General features: G+C 49.5%; 1 protein-coding gene across 1 annotated transcript in view; it reads right to left on the bottom strand.

Moving 5' to 3' along the window:
- The window catches only part of ASH1L (ASH1 like histone lysine methyltransferase), a 135,561-nt gene that overhangs the window by 25,673 nt on the left and 87,628 nt on the right, over positions 1-22,260 (bottom strand). The window contains 10 exon segments of the mRNA XM_060255104.1: positions 529-594; positions 597-680; positions 3,734-3,891; positions 5,248-5,342; positions 8,085-8,246; positions 9,210-9,318; positions 12,853-12,999; positions 13,650-13,856; positions 19,120-19,228; positions 19,758-19,803. Coding sequence (XP_060111087.1) covers positions 529-594; positions 597-680; positions 3,734-3,891; positions 5,248-5,342; positions 8,085-8,246; positions 9,210-9,318; positions 12,853-12,999; positions 13,650-13,856; positions 19,120-19,228; positions 19,758-19,803 — 1,183 coding nt within the window.

The raw sequence follows: 22,260 nt of genomic DNA, 5'->3' as shown, positions 1-22,260 counted from the left end.
GAAGATAAAGGAGATTGTAAACCACTTCGAGTTTCTGATTCAGATAGAAGGGCGGGGTATAAATCTGCATTCTTCTTCTTCTTGTATTATGCAATAGGATTACAATTTATTCATTTGGACACTGTTTGCATAGTGGTTGTCGTTTTTTTCTGATTCCTCAAGAGGGCCTGGCCTCTTCCCATCCCCACATCATCCTGACCCTCCAACCCCAGTGGGCCACATTTCCTCATGATGCTGAACAGCTGCACCTTTGTGTGGCACGGTAAAGGAACAAAAGGGCTAAGACTGAGGTAGCTGAGAGCCACCAGGAGCAGCATGAGAGAGGGACCCTTAGCAGCACCCCCAGTCAGAAACGAGGCCAGCCCATCCTAAAACTGAGCTACCTAACCGCAGCCCAAAACACTGCCTGAGAGAATTTGCAGCCAAACCCGGAAATCCTCCCCCCCTGCCCCCGTTGTATACCCGGCCCTGTCACGCTGGAGGCCGCTAAACGCTCGGCTCTGGCCTTCGGTGCTCTGCTGCCGTCACCTTTGTACGAGATGATGCCGTCGCAGATCTCCTTGAAGATCTGGGCGAGGCGGGCTGCTCGCGCACCTCCAGGTTCTCCTCGGCTGCAGCCAGCCGCCGCGTCCGCACGGAGCGGGAGGTCTGCAGGGCGGAGAACTGGGTCATGAAGACGTCTGGGGGCGGAAAAAGAGGAGGGTGGGGGAAGAAAGGCCTTTTAAGCGCAAAAGCCCATCTGTGCCTCTCCTTCGAACGATATGGAGAGACTTCACAAAAGCTCGTATGCTTGACCCCTCCCTGTTGATACAACCAGAACCTTCAACTGGGTTTTCAAGATGTTACACCGACGAAGTAAACTGCTGAGGTGTAAAATGGGAATGATAGCAAGGTAAACCTCATAGGGTTGCCATGGGGACAACAAAGGTTGTGAAGCTCCATGTACTGTGAAGTTCTGTACATTGTGAAAGCTCCACGGGAACCCCTGCAGTCTCTTTTCATTTTGGAACCTGGGGCTGACTGCTACTGGCTTTAAAAGAGTTTTAGAAAGCCAGCCCCAATCGCACTGCACACCTTAAAGTTTTGGTCGCAAGAGCCAAAGCAAGGGGGGGGGGGGAAATCAATCACTTGGGAGGGACATCCGATAGCCACAACAAGTAAACAGAGCTTCCGGGTTCAAGGGCAATTTGCCAGAAACATGGACTGCAAGGAGGGCTGAGACTGAGCAAGGAACTTGGCCTTTCTTGGGCTCTCTTGTTGGCCACTGTGAGAAACAGGAACCTTAACAGGAAGAAACAGGAAGCTTTTGTCTGGCCCCGCAGGGGTCTTCCTTGGGCTATAGAGAGTAAAATGGGGTTGGGAGCACTTTTTGCCTAATTGCCTGGAAGTTGTCACACTTACAGAATTGGAAGGGACCTCCAGGGTCATCTAGTCCAATCCCCTGCACAACGCAGGAAACTCAAGAACACGCCCCCCTAAATTCACAGGATCTTCATTGCTGTCAGATGGCCATCTAGCCTCTGTTTAAAAACCTCCAAGGAAGGAGAGCCCACCACCTCCCGAGGAAGCCTGTTCCACTGAGAATCGCTCTAACGGTCAGGAAGTTCTTCCTAATGTTGAACCGTAAACTCTTTGGATTTAATTTCAACCCATTGGTTCTGGTCCTACCTTCTGGGGCCACAGAAAACAATTCCGCACCATCCTCTATAGGACAGCCCTTCAAGTACTTGGAAGATGGTGATCATATCACCTCTCAGCCGCCTCCTCTTCAGGCTAAACATGCCCAGTTCCTTCAGCCTTTCTTCGTACAAAAGCTACTTTATACTTCATGGTCTATCAAAATCAGTACTGTCTACTCAGACTGGCATTTGATCTGCAAGCAGAGGTCTTTCACATCACCTACTGACTAGTCCTTTTTAACTGGAGATGCCAGGGATTGAGCCTGAGACCTACGTGCCAAGCAGATGCTCTACCCCTGAGCCACAGCCCCTCCCTGTATTTATTAATTTCTCTATTTAAGTATTCATTTACTTCTCGGCTCGCTTGTTGTTTTGACTTCTTTTTAAGTGCTGGGAGCTGCTATCAGCCTTTCTCTGGGGATGCAGTACAGACATTTTCTAAAGAAAGAAAAACACATATTCTACCTTTCTTCTGGATACGTTTGGCCTGGAAAGAAGACGACTGAGAGATGACATGATAATCCTTTCCAATTACTTAAAAGGCTGTCATATAGAGGACGGTGCAGAGTTGTTTTCTGTTGCACCGGAAGGTCGGACCAGAACCAACTGAAACTAAATTAACAAGGAGCTTTTGGCCTTAACATTAGGAAGAACGTCCTGCCAGGGGTGTTCCTCAGTGGAAGAGGCTTCCTCGGGAGGTGGGGGGCCCTCCTTCCTTGGAGGTTTCCAAACAGAGGCTAGATGGCCATCTGACAGTAGCAAATCATGGGAAGCAGGACAGGAAGGATTGCATCTGTGCTTAGTTCTCATTTCTTAAACACCCAGGGAAATGCTCTTTGCCACTTGGGGGTCAGGAAGCAATTTTTCTCCAGACCTAGTTTGGCCAGGAATCCTGGAGGTTTTTTGCCATCTTCTGGGCATGGAACAGGAATCACTGGGTGTGTGTGTGGGGGGGTGGTGGTGGAAGAGAGGTACTTGTGAATTTCCTGCATTGTGCAGGGTGTTGGATTAGATGACCCTGCAGGTCTCTTCCAACTCTGATTCTGTGGAGACTGAGGTGGCACACACTGGGGTTCCTGCCAGGAACACAACACCCTGTCCCCAGGCTGCTTATTGCTGGTAAGGCTAACATATGAAGCTGCCTTCTACTGAATCAGACCCTTGGTCCATCAAAGTCAGTATTGTCTTCTCAGACTGACAGCGGCTCTCCAGGGTCTCAAGCTGAGGTTTTTCACACCTATTTGCCTGTACCCTTTTTTGGAGATGTCAGGGATTGAACCTGGGACCTTCTACTTCCCAAGCAGATGCTCTACCACTGAGCCACCGTCCCTCCCCTAACGCATCGTGCGCTTTTGTGCCACGCTCTGGGATTAAGGGATGGTCTCAGGCCTCTTGCCTGGTCGCTCGCTTGCCTCCAGCGAGCAAGAATCTACTCTAGGAAAGGGACTTTCCACAGAAGTTATTTTTTTTCCTTGTACGTCCTGCCAGGGGTGTTCCTCAGCGGAAGAGGCTTCCTCGGGAGGTGGGGGAATGCAAGTTATATGTCAGGGGCTGGCCAAACTGTGGCTCTTTCACACACATTGTGTGGCTCTTGAAGACCCTCCTGCCCCATCAGCTGGCTCAGAGAAGGCATTTGTCTCTTTAAATCACTTCTCCAAGCCAAGCCAGCTGGCAGCTTGCAGAATGCTTTTAAAGTTAAAGCTGCTTTCTTTGTACCTCTTCCTCCCCCCCCCCCATCTATCTGCCTTCCTTCCTTCCTGTCTTGCGGCTCTCAAACATCTGACATTTATTCTACGTGGCTCTTACATCAAGTAAGTTTGGCCATCCCTGTTATACGCCCTGTTTGAGACTGCTGCTTGTGTTTGCTGTCACAGACTACCATGGCTATCTTCCCCCTGGAGTGAGTACTTGAGGGCAGCCAGGAGATGAAACGTAGCGTGGATTACAAACTACTGGGCTGAATCAAAAAACGAAACTTGAGGCAGGAGGGGTGTGTGTGCGTGTCCAGGACCTCTGCTGCCCCTTTCTCATTTCCTCACATCCACGGCCCTCACCGGATTTTATGTTGCCATCATCCCGGCACATCCCGTTCCAGCGTGTGTATAACGAGGCAGAGTGAAGGTTGTCGCTGGCGTGTTTGACTTCCTCCTGCTTCTGCCGGATTTTCTCCCAGTTGCGCACCAAGAAAACATGATGCTTCAACACGAAATTCCTAGAAACAAAAGGGGGGGGGGAAGGGAGAGAGAAGGGTTAGTTATTTCTCCAGAGGCAGAGAAGCTAAGCCTTCTGTGTTCCAAGTAGTGTTCCCCCTAAGCTGAGTCAGCGTGAGCTAGCTCAGATATTTAGCCTCCAGCTCACACATTTTTGTCTCAGCTCAGGAAGGATGACCCCAGAGCACAATAAGTTACGCAGCAGCTCACAACTTTAATGCCAGCCGCTCACAACTTAAAAACCAGCAGCTCACAAAATAGAATTTTTGCTCACAGGACTCTGGAGCTTAGAGGGAACATCGGTTCCAAGAGGTTTAAGAGGAATCCTGCTGGAGCAGACCCCAAAGGGGCATCTAGCCCCATTTCCCACAATAGGAGCTGGCTGCTGTTGTCCCCCAGCTTCAGAGGTACACTGCCACTGAAAGCGGAGGGTTCATTTAGCTACTGTGACTAATAACAACTGACAGGACTCTCCTTCTTCATGAATTTGCGGTAATCCTCTTTTAAAGCCAGTGTTTACCCCTCCCCCAGCTTTGTAACTGTCCATTCCCTGAAGCTCAGAATTCTGTGAATTAGCAGGTCCGTTCTGAATCATTTGCCAATTAATTTAACAGGGTGACTATGAAGTGTTCCACTATAATGGGAGAAAAACTTCTCTGTCAACCTTTTCAGACTCTTGCATAGTTTCTCAATCCCCTAAGTGGACTTGGACAGGGATTTTTTTTTTTGTAGCAGGAACTCCTTTGCACATTAGGCTACACCCCTCTGATGTAGCCACTCCTCCAAGAGCTTACAGGGCTCTTCTTACAGGGCCTGCTGTAAGCTCTTGGAGGATTGGCTACATAAGGGGGGGGGTGTAGCCTAATATGCAAAGGAGTTCCTGCTACAAAAAAAAGCCCTGGAATTGGAGATCTCACACTGTGAATCCAGCAGCCTTGTATACAGCTGTTGTTGCGGGACATCTATAGAGTCACACAGACGTGCCATTTATTCTCTACTGGCGTGACAACTAGACAAGCCAGGAAATAGATTTTCCTCAGCCAGGAGGAGATACAACAGCAGGCAGGAAACCCCTCTGTTATGGCCGAATGCAGCTCCACTGTGAATTCCTTCCCCCACCCCAAGAAACATTCTGCATTTCCTCTTAACTGCCATTGTGATCGGAAGACAATTACTGTATGCAAAGTGGGACAAAATACGCATATAAAAAGCACAGGAAAACGGCAGGGGAAGGTAAGGCCAGGTTAGGCCACATCCCCTGAGATGTAGCTCCAAGAAAAGTCAATTCAGAAAGGGAATACTAGCTAGTTGCTGAGGAAAAGGGGGACGGCTGGGCAGAGGGGAGGCAGCCTTCTAACCTTTCCCTGTTGGACATCGGCTTCATTTGCAGCTGTGGAGTCAACCGCGTCGGGGTGCTGGAACTTTCGCTGGGCTCCTCGTGCGTGTGACCCTTCTGGAAAACAAGCGTTACCCACTTTGAGGAGAGAAGCCAGGACAACGAGACACAAGTTATCGAGATGGTGGGGATTCCAATGCTGGGGCACCCAAGTTCACATCTCGACCAGCCAAACGATGAACTTCTCGGCCAGCTACAGACAAGATGCTACTTTTGGAGAGTGTTTCAGGAGTGCTGTGTTAGTATCAGGAAGGGGCACAGAAAGTGAAGCTGCCTTGTACTTCCTGCCCCCCACCCTTTTCCTGGTGCTTCATTTGTATTCAACAGGGCATAGGAGTGGGAATGCAAGAGTGGTCTTCGCACAACCAACTGGAAAGATGTTCAAGATGAATTTTGGACAAGGAGGAGAAGTACTCCCCCCAGGGCTTTTTTTTGTAGCAGAAGCTCTTTTGCATATTAAGGCCACACACACACTTCTGATGTAGCCAATCCTCCTGGAGCTTACAGTAGGCCCTTTAATAAGAGCCCTGTAAGCTCTTGGAGGATTGGCTACATCAGGGGTGCGTGCCTTAATATGCAAAGGAGTTCCTGCTACAAAAAAGCCCCGATTGCCCCCCCACCTTTCCCTGTACTCCCTTCTCCGACCGCTGCTTTAAAACAGGGACCACAACTTGTGGTGCCAGGATGCAGTCAGAATTGTAGCAAGAGAGCCACTTCTTAGAACGGATGCAGCAGTGTTCGCTGTGAACATATGAACATATATGAACATATGAAGCTGCCTTATACTGAATCAGACCCCCGGTCCATCCAAGTCAGTATTGTCTTCTCAGACTGGCAGTGGCTCTCCAGGGTCTCAAGCTGAGGTTTTTCACACCTATTTGCCTGGACCCTTTTTTGGAGATGCCAGGGATTGAACCTGGGACCTTCTGCTTCCCAAGCAGATGCTCTACCACTGAGCCACTGTCCCTCCCCACAGATAGTGATTAAAATGTGGAATTGGCTGCCAGAGGATGTAGCGATGGCCACAAGAATAAAGAGCTTCAAAAGGGGATTAGATAGATTCTTGGAGATCTATCAATGGCTACCAGCCTTGGTGGCTGAGGGGAACCTCCACATTCAGAGCCAGGAGGCAACATCAGGGAAAAGTTTAGTCTCCATGCCCTGTTGTTGGCTGTCCAGAGGAACTGGTTAGTCACAGGATGCTGGACTAGATGGACCATTAGTCTGATCCAGCAGGGCTTTTCTTATGTTCTTGTGTGTATATCATGGGCAGCTCCTTGTTTGGGAAGAGGTCGGTGCAGTAAGCTTTAATTACTTTTAATTTTAATTTTTTAATTAAGCAATCTGAAGGGTAGCCTTTCAAATGTTCCTGCGCAGCAAAAAGACAGTGTTTCTTGCTTCTCAGTAGAAATCTGAGCAGAAGGATATGTGGATTTTACAGTGCAGTTTGGTTCAAACCCCCCCCCCCCCATAGTCATAGACAAATATGTCATAGACAAATATGACCCCGGAAGTACTAGAGAGGGCTCTACTCAGGTCACTGCCTACTCGAACAAGTAGTCTGGGGTGGGGGATCACACAACCCTGGTCATCCATGAACTCAGTCCTTTCGTTCAAGTGGCAAGAGGAACACATGGAAGTAAAAAGAGGGGCAGCCGTGCATTGTGTTGGGGGATCCATGACTGGATTTCGTGATGCACAGCTGAGCCTGAAAACCAGCAGCGGGTGAATTGGGTCAGGGCTACAGTGCTAGAGAGGGGTTTACCTTCCACACATTTTCTCTGCTGGTAAGCAGTCCGCCACCAGGCTTCTACTAGCACCAATACACACATGAATACACAAAGCTGCTTTACACGGGATCAGACTGGTGCTCCATTGAGGCTTGTGTTGTTTACGCAAGCTGGCAGTGGCTCTCCAGGGTCTCAGGCAGAGGTCTTTCCCATCACTTACTACCTGATCCTTAACTGGAGAGGCCAGGGATTGAACTGGGGGCCGCCTGCATGTCGAGCAGATGCTCTGCCAACCAGCCACAGCTTCTCACCAGTAGGTGAAAAAGGGGATCCGCCTTTGATCATCTTTCATGACTATACGCGTTACCCGGAAGTGGTTTCGATCAAGGTAGCAGCATAGAGGGAAGAGGTGGGATCCACTTTCCCTGGAACCATCATCCCAACTGCAACCTACAGTTGTTATTTAAAACTAGGCTCAGGGGTGACATGATAAGAGATTTACAAGATGATGCGCAGGATAGAGAAGGTAGAGAAAGAAGTACTCTTCTCCCTTTCTTACAAGAACTCATGGGCACTCAAAGTGCTGGGTTAGAACGGATAAAAGGAAGTACTTCTTCACCCAAAGGGTGATTAACACATGGAATTCACAGCCACAGGAGGTGGTGGCAGCTACAGGCATAGCCAGCTTCAAGAGGGATTGGATAAACCTATGGAGCAGACGTCCATCAGTGGCTATTAGCCAGAATGCATAGATGGAACTGTCTGGGGCAGTGATGCTTTGTATTCTTGCTGCTTGGGGGGGAGGCACAGTGGGAGGGCTTCTAGTGTCCTGGTTCCACCGATGGACCTTCTGATGGCACCTGGGTTTTGGCCACTGTGTGACACAGTGTTGGACTGGATGGGCCACTGGCCTGATCCAACATGGCTTCTCTTATGTTCTTATGGCCACTGTGTGACACGGAGTGTTGGACTGGATGGGCCACTGGCCTGATCCAACATGGCTTCTCTGATGTTCTTATGTTAGGCTAATTAACTGTAACACCCGAGGCAGCCTTGTTCCCACACTCACCCTTTTCTTCAACTTGTGCTTGGATTTCCTCTTCTCTTTGGACCGGCTGGGCCTCCTCTGTGAGGTGACCGGCTGGTTGCTTTTGCTCAGGAGGCCATTCACTCGCTGGCTCCTCCCCCCGATGATGCCTCTGCACTTGTCGAAGCCACACTTGCAGAGTTGCTGAAAGGGTGGAGAAACGAGGGTTAAAAAACAAGCTACTAACCACCCCCTGGCTAGCCCTCCACAGGTGCCAACTTGCCCCCCTGGCTAGCCCTCCGCAGGTGCCAACCTGCCCCCCTGGCTAGCCCTCCACAGGTGCCAACTTGCCCCCCTGGCTAGCCCTCCACAGGTGCCAACTTGCCCCCCTGGCCAGCCCTCCGCAGGTGCCAACTTGACCCCCTGTGGGTGGTCAACTGAGAACCGCCTTCCTTATCCAGGCAACAGAAGCATGAAGAATTATCTTCCTAAAATAGCTACCTGCCCCCTGGCTGGCAACTTCTCAACAAACACAACAGACTTGCTCATTCCCCACCCCCCTCTTTTCAATGCTGTTTCTCTGCACCTCCATGTGAAGGCTCAAGGAACAAAGAACTCACAACCGATTCCCCACCAACACAGAATAAGTGGATGAAGGGTTTAGAAACAAACGAGCAAACAGAGGAAACTGTGCAACTGGAAACAAACACGATGCAAAAATTGCTCACGGCCGCAATAGCTGAAAATATAAAATAATATATTGGAATGTGCTAAAGAGCAATGCATGAAATTCTGACACTGTAAACAATGGGTTGCGATATATAATAATTCCTTGCAGACTCAAAAAAGTCTGCAAGGAATTATTATATGGGAATGGAATTGTAACCTATGGTAAACCATGTCAGAATTTCATGCATTGCTCTTTAACACATGCGTCAGTTTCCCCTCTAAGCTGAGGCTCACACATTTTTGTCTTAGCTCAGGAAAAATGGCCCCAGAGCACAGTCGCTCACAACTTTAATACACAAAGTAGAATTTTTGCTCACAAGGCTCTGCAGCTTAGAGGGAACAGGGATTCATTTTCAGCTATTGTGGCCGTGAGCAATTTTTGCATTGGGTTTAGAAACCAAACCAAACTTTTCTGACACCACCAAGATGCCCCCTCACCTGCTTTTCCACATTGAAGGAATGAAAGTTGTAGTCGTACGTTAGCTCGGTGCCAGCGGGCATGTCCTTCAGCGCATACAGCCCGATCCGGTAGACTCCGTTGACGGACCTGCAGGGAGGAGGGAGCTCTGGTAACGCAGCACGGGGGCAGCCTGAACTAGAGGAGGGCTTGGAAGGAGGAAGCGCCCATCATAGTCCGCCTTGACTGCAGACCTGCCCTCGGACGAGAGGACCTTTAGCTCTCGGAAGCTCCCACCCTGGAGATCTTCTTGGGCTCTATCTAAGGTGCTACTGGACTTAAATTTAGCTCCTCTACTGCAGACCCACTCAGATGGGCTACCCATCTGAAACGACCACATGCAGGTGCAGAGAGTGGAAAGCCATCAACCCCATATACGCCCCGGAGGTCGTCGCAACTGGCTATGCAACACCTCCTGACCACCCCTGGCCCAAAGGACATCCAACTTGCCTTGACCAGGGTCAGGGCCTTTTTAGCCCTGGCCCCTGCCTGGTAGAATCAGCTCCCTATGGAGATCTGGGCCCTACCTGAGCTGCTGCCATTTCACAGGGCCTGCAAGACGGAGTTATTTCACCGGGCTTCTGGCTGAGGCAGCGGGCGTCCTATTCCAGCTATTATTCCATCAGTTGGCCTCCCTTGTAGCGACATTGCGTCTTACTACAGTGCTATCCCTGCTATTACGACCATCATTTAATCTGGGCCTATAACTGCTTATCCTGTATGATGTGTCCTTCCCGCCTGTGGTGCACTTTATTGTTTTCATTGTTTCTACTTGTTTAATTTTAATGTATTGTTTTAACTCTGAATTGTAGGTTTTTGTTACTACTCTATGTTGTAATCCGCCCTGAGCGGAATGTAAGCCTACTAAATAAATAAATAGACCTCACACAGGTGCAAACTGATACAGGTATTTGACGAAGGGAGCTTTGGCTCTCCAATGCTTTTAAACAGAGGCTAGATGGTCATCTGACAATGCTAACCCTGCGAATTTAGGGGGAGGCATCTATGAAATTCCTGCATTTGTGCACGGGGTTGGACTACACGACCCTGGAGGCCCCCCCCCCTTCCATCTCTATGAGTCTATGATTCTAATGCGTATGGCCTTGGAAAAATTCATGGGTCTGGACTCGACTCTTGTTCAGTCTTTGTTCTGTATCTCTGCTGCAGTTTGGGGCGTTAAGACACTTTAAAAGGGGATTAGATAGATTCATGGAGGATAGGTCTATCCGTGGGTACTAGCCATGATGACTGAGGGGAATCTCCACATTCCGAACGGCTAATCCTCTGAACCCCAGAGCCAGGAGGCAACATTAGAGGAAGGCCTCTGTTGGCCCTTCAGAGGAATTGTTGGCCAGTGTGTGAGAGAGAATGTTGGACTAGATGGACCCTCACTGGTCTGATCCAGCAGGGCTCTTCTGATGTTCTTATGAGGGGAAGGCCTCGACCTCTCTGCCCTGTTGTTGGCCCTCCAGAGGAACTGGTTGAGGCCACTGTGTGAGGCAGGATGTTAGACTTGATGGACCCTCACTAGTCTGATCCAGCAGGGCTCTTCTGATGTTCTTATGAGGGGAAGGCCTCGGCCTCTCTGCCCTGTTGTTGGCCCTCCAGAGGAACTGATTGAGGCCACTGTGTGAGACAGGATGCTGGACTAGATGGACCCTCACTGGTCTGATCCAGCAGGGCTCTTCTGATGTTCTCATGAGGGGAAGGCCTCGGCCTCTCTGCCCTGTTGTTGGCCCTCCAGAGGAACTGGTTGAGGCCACTGTGTGAGGCAGGAGGCTGGACTAGATGGACCCTCACTGGTCTGAACCAGCAGGACTCTTCTGATGTTCTTATGAGGGGAAGGCTTCAGCCTTTCTGCCCTGCTGTTGGCCTTTCAGAGGAACTGGTTGTGGCCACTGTGTGAGACAGGAGGCTGGATTAGATGGACCCTCACTGGTCTGATCCAGCAGGGCTCTTCTGATGTTCTCATGAGGGGAAGGCGTGGGGGGCAGGATGTCGCTGTGAATTTCCTACACTGTGCTGGGGGCTGGACTAAATGATCCTTGGGATCCCTTCTAGCTTTGTTTCTACGAATGCATACGCATGGAGTACGTAGTCTGACAATCATTACATGGAGGAGGTGGTAGGGAAATAGGGCTGGGAGTTGTGGTGCAGTTGTCGTCTGCCGTGTCAAGACCAGCAGTCCATTCAGAACAGAACCATCTGCTATGCCTGGCAGGGGCTCCTGACTAGTAGGCCAAGAAGGGCCCTTCCTAAGACCGGCTTCCCTGGGATCTGAGACCCACTCGAGTCGGGGACTGTATTCTGCGCACAACATGGATGCTCTGCTGCTGGCCCATGGTTCATTCCCTGGCCCAGCCGTGAGCTTGACCTCTTTGTGCCTACTTAGCCAGAGTTGCCATATTTTGAAAAGGAAAAAAAGGACGTATTTCCTAACTAGCGATCACGATGACAATTCTCACTTTAAATAACCCTGCTATTTAAGCTGTGATAATTGCTACTAACTAGGAATATTCCTAGTCTTCCAGCCCCAAAAGAGGACATTTTCATCAGTTTTTTTTTTTAAAAAGAGGCTAAAAGAAGGTGGACACCAAAAAAAAGAGGACATGGTCTCTAAAAAAAGGATATACATCTGGCCACTCTAACTTAGTCCTCTATGGCAGGGGTGTCAAACATACAGCCCAGGGGCTAAATCAGGCCCCCAAAGGTTCCTATCAGATCCCCAAGCAACTGGCTGTCATCTGTTTCCATCTCCCTCTCTTGTTCCCTTCTGCATCACAGTTTGCTTTGCCAGGCTTCCTCAACTGCACAGGAGCTACAGAGCAAAGCCTCTATTTTCTCGATAGGCTGAGGCTCCTTCCTTGGGGGGAAGGGATAGCTTGCTTTGCCAGGGTCTCTCAATCGCACAGCAGAGCTACTGAGCCAAGCCTCTCTTCCTTCTATTGCCTGAGGCTCTCCCCGTTCCCTGGGGAAGAAAGGAAAGAGACAGAGCTTCCTTTGCCCAGTTCCCTGGATCGCACGGGAGAGATACAAAGAAAGCACCCTTAAGACCAGCAAGTGCTAATGTTTTAAGCATGTTTTATTATAAGCTTTAAAACAATCTTTGTGTTTGTCTCTGTCCTTTATAAAGTTTTAATCTCTGCTACCTGGCATTACATTTTATGACAGACACACAAGGCCCGGCCTGACAAGATCTCATTTATGTCAAATCCGGCCCACATAACAAATGAGTCTGACACCCCTGCTCTAGGGAAATAGTTTCAGGGAGTGATTCTGCAACAGAAGAGTAGATTTGGATCCAGTGGCACCTTTGAGATCAACAAGATTCCTCGGGTGTAAGCTTTTGAGAATCAGAGTTCCCTTCGTCAGATCTGCCTAGGCTCAAATCTGGCTTTTAGTCCTCAGTCAACTGTATTGGCTGTACAATTCCCCCTTGAGTCCAAGTATGAAAAGTGGACTATATATAAAGTAAATGAATAAAATAAAGGAGTTTAGCCTTCCTCTGCAAGACAAGCTTGAGGCTGAGACGTGCTGACTCACCTCCAGAAATGCCAATGGGGGGACTGCATCGCTATTCCCAAGCAAATATGCCCCTCCCCCCCATGCTCTTTCCGTGCTTACCATTTCTGCATCTCGCAATTCGGGTTGCAGCTGTGATTGATGAAGCGGGCCTCGTTGCCCATGCGATAGCTGTCGATCACCATCCCACTATCGAGGTTGAGGCAGTAGTGATCGCTGTGGTTGTGGTACTGCTCGATCATCCGGTTCCTGGGGGGAGGGTCGTGGGAAGAGAATCCTCAGCGGCAGGGCTGGCAGACTCTTCGCCCCATCCTTTCTTGAGGGAGGGTCTCGCTCATCTTCAGAACTGTTCCGGGAGCAGTCTTCCCCGCCCCGACCCCCATACCCAGGGCTTTCTTTGTAGAAAAACCCCAGCAGGAACTCATTTGCGTATTAGGCCACACACCCCGATGCCACCAGTTTTGCATGGGGCTATTTTGTAGGGAAAGCCCAGCAGGAACTCATTTGCATATTAGGCCACACCCCCTGATGACACCATTGTTTTGAGCAGGGCTATTTTGTAAGGGGAACCCAGCAGGAACTCATTTGCATATTAGGCCACACCCCTATGCCGCCATTGGTCTGCATGGGCTATTTTGTGGGGAAAGCCTGGCAGGAACTCGTTTGCATATTAGGCCACACCCCCTGGTGCCAACATTGTTTTGCGTGGGCCTATTTTGATGTTTAAGTCCAGCAGGAACTCATTTGCATATTAGGCCACACCTCTGATGCCACCAGTTTTTGCATGGGGCTGTTTTGTAGGGAGAGCCCAGCTGGAACTCATTTGCATATTAGGCCACACCCCCCTTTGCCAAGCCAGCCGGAACTGCATTCCTGCTCGAAAAAAGCCATGCCCTTACCTGAACTCCTGCTCGCTGACCACTTCCCCCAAGTACTCGATGATGAACTGCCCGGCTTTCAGGGGCTCTTTCGTGCGGATGCCCCAGCCCTTCTCCTCAGCCCGGAAGCGCTCCAAGCACTGCACCCATTCATGCCTCTGGATCCGCTGGTTGCAGCACTGCTCCCCGCAAGGGCATGTGTTGGGCGAGCACTCGGCAAAGATCATCCTGAAAGCGGCAAGATGGGGAAGTGACAGGTTGGAGATGGGAAAGGCCGCCTGCACATTCACAGGCTCCCCGCTGTGGACAGATCACTTTCCCAACAAGCTTAAATATTACATTTGCCCTGTTTCTGCGAATACCTCTGATGCTTTTATTATTGATCTGCTGTTTTGGGAGATGCTGTTTTAACGATGTTATTGCTACTGGCATATATTTTCTATGAACCTCAGAAATTTAATTTGGGATTTAGTATTGCTGCTCCTATTAGCAAGGACGCTTTGGCTGGTATTTTAGGACAAACTCCTGAATTCTATTTGTTTTGCTCATCTGTGGAATTTTTAACCCCATGGTAAAGCCACAATTTTGGGAAAGCTATAAATATCTTAAAATGCAAACATGCATTAAGCTCACACTGAGGCTCCAACTAAACTCTGCTCTAAACTCCAGTTGTTGTTTTTCTGCGCTTGTTCTTTGTTTCTAATAATAAAGCCAAAATCACGCTTGCCAGGTGGAGTCTCATGAAGATCAACTGCTTAGCCCTTTTCCTCGGGGTCATTTTTCTCTCTAATCTCCCCTTTTCATTCACTAAAAGAATAACATGGGCTGAAGTATAGCACTTCACATTGGTGTGCATGTGTCTCGGAACAGAGATGTAAACGTTGCAGAGATTTTGAAACCATGGAGGGGAGGGAATGTTTTTTTGTGGGGAAAAGAAGTTTTGGGGGAAATGAAAATATATGCACTGCTTTCTTACCGAATGGAATGTAATGTAATGCTTTAGACATGAAACGCAATGTTTACAAGTTAAAGAACATCAGAAGAGCCCTGCTGGATCAGACCAGTGGTCCATCTAGTCCAGCAACCTGTCTCACACAGTGGCCTCAACCAGTTCCTCTGGAGGGCCTGAAACAGGGCAGAGAGGCGGAGGCCTTCCCCTCACAAGAACATCAGAAGAGCCCTGCTGGATCAGACCAGTGAGAGTCCATCTAGTCCAGCATCCTGTCTCACTCAGTGGCCTCAACCAGTTCCTCTGGAGAGGCAACAACAGGGCAGAGAGACCGAGGCCTTCCCCTCACAAGAACATCAGAAGAGCCCTGCTGGATCAGACCAGTGAGAGTCCATCTAGTCCAGCCTCCTGTCTCACACAGTGGCCTCCACCAGTTCCTCCGGAGGGCCAACAACAGGGCAGAGAGGCCGAGGCCTTCCCCTGGTAAGAATATCAGAAGAGCCCTGCTGGATCAGACCAGTGAGGAACCATCTTGTCCATCATCCTGTCTCACACAGTAGCCTCAACTAGATCCTCTGGAGGGCCAACAATAGGGCCGAGAGGCCGAGGCCTTCCCCTCATAAGAACCTCAGAAGAGTCCTGCTGGATCAGACCAGTGAGGGTCCATCTAGTCCAGCATCTTGTCTCACACAGTGGCCTCAACCAGTTCCTCTGGAGGGCCAACAACAGGGCAGAGAGGCCGAGGCCTTCCCCAAGGTTGCCTCCTAGCTCTGGGATTCAGAGGCTTAGTGAATCCAGCTCTGGGATTCAGAGGCTTAGTTCCACTCAGTCAGCATGGCTAGTACCTACTGACAGACTGATCCTCCATGAATCTATCTAATCCCCTTTTAAAGCTGTTTATTCCTGTGGCCGTCATGACATCCTCTGGCAGTGCATTCCATATTTTAATTATTCTCTGTGGAAAGTAGCATTTCCTTTTGTCTGTCCTAAACCTACTGCCCATCAGCTTCAGTGGATGCCCTCCTCAAGTTCTCGTATTTTGGCACCAAAAGAAAAAGTTCTCTGTCCGCTATCTCCACCCCATGCGCCACTTAAGTCTGTATTATGTCCACCCTTAATTGTCTCTTTTCTAAACTTCAGCCTTTTCTCGAAGCGAAAGTGCTCCAACCCCGTCATCATCTTAGTCACTCTCCCCTGTATTCTTTCCAGCTCAGCAGTGTCCTTTTGGCAATACGGTGATCTTCACAGGATACGTTTTTGAATGAATAAAACCTTATCTTGAAAAAGCATTTCAATTCATTGCAAAAGATAGAAAAAAATACTTCCCAGGGCGCCTTGTTTTTACCTTTTCCACCGCTCCACTGTTTTTATCTTTTCCAGAGGTCTATCAGTGGCTTTTAGCCACAGCATATTGTTGGAACTCTCTGTCTGGAGCAAGTGATGCTCTGTATTCTGGGTGCTTGGGAGGGGCAACAGTGGGAGGGGTTCTAGTATCCTGGCCCCACTGGTGGATCTCCTGATGGCACCTGGGTTTTTTGGCCACTGTGTGACACAGAGTGTTGGACTGGATGGGCCATTGGCCTGATCCAACATGGCTTCTCTTATGTTCTTATGGCCACTGTGTGACACAGAGTGTTGGACTGGATGGGCCATTGGCCTGATTCAACATGGCTTCTCTTATGTTCTTATGGCCACTGTGTGACACAGAGTGTTGGGCTGGATGGGCCATTGGCCTGATCCAACATGGCTTCTCTTATGTTCTTATGGCCACTGTGTGACACAGAGTGTTGGACTGGATGGGCCATTGGCCTGATCCAACATGGCTTCTCTTATGTTCTTATGGCCACTGTGTGACACAGAGTGTTGGACTGGATGGGCCACTGGCCTGATCCAACATGGCTTCTCTTATGTTCTTATAGCCACTGTGTGACACAGTGTTGGGCTGGATGGGCCACTGGCCTGATCCAACATGGCTTCTCTTATGTTCTTATGGCCACTGTGTGACACAGAGTGTTGGGCTGGATGGGCCATTGGCCTGATCCAACATGGCTTCTCTTATGTTCTTATGGCCACTGTGTGACACAGAGTGTTGGACTGGATGGGCCACTGGCCTGATCCAACATGGCTTCTCTTATGGTCCTTAGAATTATTTTTTCCTATTAGGAAAACTGAAAAAAAATACTTGGTAAACAAAATAAGATCTGGATTCAGGCGATTAGCCTTGTTGGTCTGAAGGAACAGAACAAAGTTTGTGTCCTGTGGCACCTTTTAAGACCAACGACATTTAATTTTGGGTATAAGCTTTCCGAAGTAGCGTGCACGCACATGAAAGTTTACACCCAGGATAAAACTTCGTTGGTCTTAAAAGTGCTGTTGTACTCAAACTCTGTTCCATCAGAAAACGGTATACCCAGGCACCTTTCCATTAAAACTGCAGACGGCAACATATTCGAGGGTGCTAACGTTATTGCCATGCTATATCTTGATATTGTCAACAGAAGAAAATATTGTGGCACTTTAATCACTCTAAGCTCCCCACGACTTATCTTTTAAAAAAATTATTTAATTCTTTCCCCCACTTTTCTCCCCAATGGGGACAAAAAATGGTTTATGTAATTCTCCTCTCCTCCACTGCATTCTCACAACAATCCTGTGAGGTGGATTTGGTGTAGTGGTTAAGTGTGCGGACTCTTATCTGGGAGAACCAGGTTTGATTCCCTGCTCCTCCACTTGCAGCTGCTGGAATGGCCTTGGATCAGCCATAGCTCTTGCAGAGTAGCCCTTGAAAGGGCAGCTTCTGGGGGAGCTCTCTCAGCCCCGCCCACCTCACAGGGTGTCTGTTGTGGGGGGAGAAGATATAGGAGATCGGAAGCCGCTCTGAGTCTCGGATTCTGAGAGAAGGGCAGGTTATAAATCCGCAGTGGTCTTCTTCTTAGGCTAAGAATGTGTGACTGGCCCAAGGTCACCCACCAAGGTCTTCCAAGGCAGAGTGGGGATTACTTTTCTCCCTTTCCCACAACACAAGAACACGTGGGCACTCAATGAAATAAATGAACAGGAGGCTGAGGACAGATCAAAGAAAATACTTCTTCACCCAAAGAGGGACTAAGATGTGGAACTGGATTGGACAATATGAACATACATATGAACATATGAAGCTGCCTTATACTGAATCAGACCCTTGGTCCATCGAAGTCAGTATTGTCTTCTCAGACTGGCAGCGGCTCTCCAGGGTCTCAAGCTGAGGTTTTTCACACCTATTTGCCTGGACCCTTTTTTGGAGATGCCGGGGATTGAACCTGGCACCTTCTGCTTCCCAAGCAGATGCTCTACCACTGAGCCACCGTCCCTCCCCAATATGGAGCAGCAGTCCATCAGCAGCTATTAGATACAAGGGACAGATGGAACGCTCCGTCTGGGGCAGCGATACTCTTGATTTCTTAGTGCTCGAGGGGGGGGGGGGAGGGACCACAGTGGGAAGGCTTCTGGAGTTTGGCCCCACTGGTGGACCTCCTGATGGCACCTGGGTTTTGGCCACTGTGTGACAGTGTGTTGGACTGGATGGGCCATTGGCCTGACCCACCATGGTTTCTCTGATGTTCTTAAGAACAGAGGTCCATCAGTGGCTATTAGCCATAAGGTGCAGATGGAACACTCTGTCTGGGGCTCTGTATTCTTGGTGCTTGGTGGGGGGGCAAGAGTGGGAGGGCTTCTGGAGTTCTGATCCTGCTGGCGAACCTCTTGATGGCACCTGGGTTTTGGCCACTGTGTGACACAGAGGGTTGGACTGGATGGGCCACTGGTCTGATCCAACATGGCTTCTCTTATGTTCTTATGGCCACTGCGTGACACAGAGTGTTGGACTGGATGGGCCATTGGCCTGACCCAACGTGGCTTCTCTTATGTTCTTATGGCCACTGTGTGACCCAGAGTGTTGGACTGGATGGGCCATTGGCCTGATCCAACATGGCTTCTCTTATGTTCTTATGGCCACTGTGTGACCCAGAGTGTTGGACTGGATGGGCCACTGGCCTGATCCAGCATGGCTTCTCTTATGTTCTTATGGCCAGTGTGACACAGAGTGTTGGACTGGATGGGCCATTGGCCTGACCCACCATGGCTTCTCTGATGTTCTTAAGAACAGAGGTCCATCAGTGGCTATTAGCCATAAGGTGCAGATGGAACACTCTGTCTGGGGCTCTGTATTCTTGGTGCTTGGTGGGGGGGCAAGAGTGGGAGGGCTTCTGGAGTTCTGACCCTGCTGGCAAACCTCTTGATGGCACCTGGGTTTTGGCCACTGTGAGACACAGAGGGTTGGACTGGATGGGCCACTGGTCTGATCCAACATGGCTTCTCTTTATGTTCTTGTGTTCTTTATCAGAGGAGGCATACAACTTCTACCAGTCTGAGAGGAAAATTTCAGGATTTACAGCCCAGTTCTATGACTCTCCCAAACATGCTTCTTTCCTATTTGTGGAGACTTTTTAATGCGAGGAGACACCCAGTTGCAGTGCTTTCCTGTTTCGCTTGCAGCTGTCTTACCTGTTCAAACAGTCGTCCATGCAGCCCTTCTTGTTCCCGTCTTCGGGTTTCTTGCAGTTACAGGTGGTGGCCTCGTATCCAGAAAGAGGTTTCACATCCACATAAACATCTGCAGGTCATCGGAAGGCAAGAACAGCAACAACAACAAAAACCTGAAATCAATTTCTGGAACGGAGCCTACTGATTTACAAGGCAGCTGGCTTGTCCTGCTCAGGAGGAAATGCCGAGGAAGGGGACTGAAAAAACGGGAGGACCCTCAGGAGGTCAAAGTGGAGTGTGGTCAAAATCATTAGTGGGAAGACAATGCAAGTTGTTAAGCACTGGATAAACATATGGAGCAGAGGTCCATCAGTGGCTCTTAGCCTCAGCGCATTGTTGGAACTCTGTCTGGGGCAGTGATGCTCTGTATTCTTGGTGCTTGGGAGGGCTTCTAGTGTCCTGGCCCCACTGGTGGACCTCCTGATGGCACTTGGGGTTTTTTGGCCACTGTGTGACACGGAGCGTTGGACTGGATGGGGCACTGGCCTGATCCAACATGGCTTCTCTTATGTTCTTTAAGTGGGGGACCACAAAGCTCAGAGTTCTACAAACCAAAGGTGGGGGGGGGACCACCAAAGCTCGGAGTTCTACAAACTTACTGGAACGGATTTTCTTGTAAAGCGGGACATCCGGCTTCTTATACAGCTGGAGAAAGAGAGAGAAAAAAGAAAAAAAGTTCCTTTTACACAGCAGCTAAAGAGACACTCTCCAGGAGGGAATAAAGGAAAGCTACTCATCTTTTTCCGTAAGGAAATGTTTCGATTCCTGCATAACAGAATAAAGAAGGGCTTTAGGGGCAGCTTTTGCTCCATCAGAGCTCTATGGGAGAATGATGTTCCTCTGTCTAATGCCCAGGAGAGAGCTGCTGCTGCCAGAACTTGCACCCAAGACCTTGGGAAGCTGCTGCCAGTCAGTGCAGGCAACACTGGGTTAGATGAACCAACAGGAGCTCAGTGGTCAGACACACATTTTGAAATTTACAGGATTCCCCCATTTAATCTCCAGTTATAAGGATCTCCAATATCAGGGGTGGGAGAGACCCTTCCCTGCTTGAGAGCCCAGAAATAGGGTTGGTAAATACTTGGGAGATTTGGGAAGGGGGGGGGGACGACTGGGGTTTGGGGAGGGGAAAGGAAGGGAGCAGAGTGAAATGCCACAGAGTCCACCCTCCAAAGCAGCTATTTTCTCCGGGGAAACTGATCTGGGTCATCTGGAGATCAAGTGTAATAGCGCGAGATCTCCAGTTTGGTGTAGTGGTTAAGTGTGCAGACTCTTATCTGGGAGAACTGGGTTTGATTCCCCACTACTCCACTTGCAGCTGCTGGAATGGCCTTGGGTCAGCCATAGCTCTGTCCTTGAAAGGGCAGCTGCTGTGAGAGTCCTCTCAGCCCCACCCACCTCACAGGGTGTCTGTTGTGGGGGAGGAAGGTAGAGGAGATTGTGAGCCGCTCTGAGATTCAGGGTGGAGGGCGGAATATAAATCCAGTGTCTCCAGTTGCTGCATGGAGGGCATCCAGAAAGCTTCCACTGGTCAAAACAAGAGTAGTCTCCTACATGGAACCATCATCTGAGTCTGTCTGTATAAACTTCATGGGTGTGCCTCCTCCTTCCCTGCACAGGCTGCGGGAGATCCTTTGAACTGGAGATGCCTGGGACTTGAACCAAGGACTGTGCACATGCAAAGGCAGACACTCAGCCACTGTAGCAGGCCCTTCTGTATCTAACCGTACTCAGGGCGTTTTTTTGTAGCAGGAACGCCTTTGCATAGAAGACTGCAGATTTATACCCCGCCCTTCTCTTGGAATCAGAGACTCAGAGTGGCTTACAATCTCCTATATCTTCTCCCCACCACAACAGACACCCTGTTGTGCTCTCACAGCAGCTGCCCTTTCAAGGACAACCTCTGCCAGAGCTATGGCTAACCCAAGGCCATTCCAGCAGGTGCAAGTGGAGGAGTGGGGAATCAAACCCGGTTCTCCCAGATAAGAGTCCGCACGCACTTAACCACTATGCCAATCTGGCTCTCCATATTAGGCCACGCCCCCCCTGATGTAGCCAATCCTCCTGGAACTTACAGGAGGCTTTGTACTAAAGAGCCCTGTAAGCTCTTGGGTGACTGGCTATATCAGGGGGACGTGGCCTAATATGCAAAGGAGTTCCTGCTACAAAAAAAAAAACAACCCTGACCATACTCATTTATTTACTTCATTCACATCCTGGCATTTCTCTCCCAAATGGCTAATGCCCCCCTACTCCATTTTATTCTCTATGAAGCAATTTAGGCTGAGAGAATATCATGCCTGGCCCAAGGTCACCCCTGCAAGCTTCTGTGGCAACATGGGGATTTGAACCTGAGTCAGAGAGCCAGTTTGGTGTTGTGGTGAAGTGTGCGGACTCTTATCTTGGAGAACGGGGTTTGATTCCCCACTCCTCCACTTGCAACTGCTGTGAGAGCCCTCTCAGCCCCGCCCACCTCACAGGGTGTCTGTTGTGGGAGAGGAAGGTAAAGGAGACTGTGAGCCACTCTGAGACTCTGAGATAAGGAATGGAGGGCAAGATATAAATCCAATATCATCATCATCTTTTAGAGCCTAGCTGGGACACTTTGACCACACTGGCAACATGTGAAACTGCTTTATACCAAGTCATATCATAAGTTCACCTAGTCCAGTGCAGTCTGTTCTGATAGGCAGCAGCTCCTGGGGCTTCGGTAAGAGAAAAGGTCCTTTCCCCTATCTGCCTTTTAACTGGAAATGCCCAGGACTGAAGTTGGGAGGCATGCAGAGGATAGTGAAAGATAGGAGTGGGTGTATACACAATGGGCCGAGAAGCATCGTCCTTTAAAAAATGAAAAAGGTGAAAACGCTTGGGGCTTTTTAGCTTGGAGAAATGTTGACTGCAGGGTGACATGAGAGAGGTTTACAAGATTATGCACGGGACAGAGAAGGTAGGGAAAGAAGTACTTTTCTCCTCGTACCTTTCACAGTACGAGAACTTGTGGGCACTCCATGAAATTGCTGAGCAGTCGGGTTAGAATGGATAAAAGGAAGTCTTTCTTCACCCAAAGGGTGATTAACACATGGAATTCACTGCCAAAGGAGG

Source organism: Heteronotia binoei, chromosome 1 (assembly GCF_032191835.1).
Source record: "Heteronotia binoei isolate CCM8104 ecotype False Entrance Well chromosome 1, APGP_CSIRO_Hbin_v1, whole genome shotgun sequence".
Classification (NCBI taxonomy): Eukaryota; Metazoa; Chordata; class Lepidosauria; order Squamata; family Gekkonidae; genus Heteronotia; species Heteronotia binoei.
This window is presented reverse-complemented; position numbering and strand designations above follow the sequence as displayed.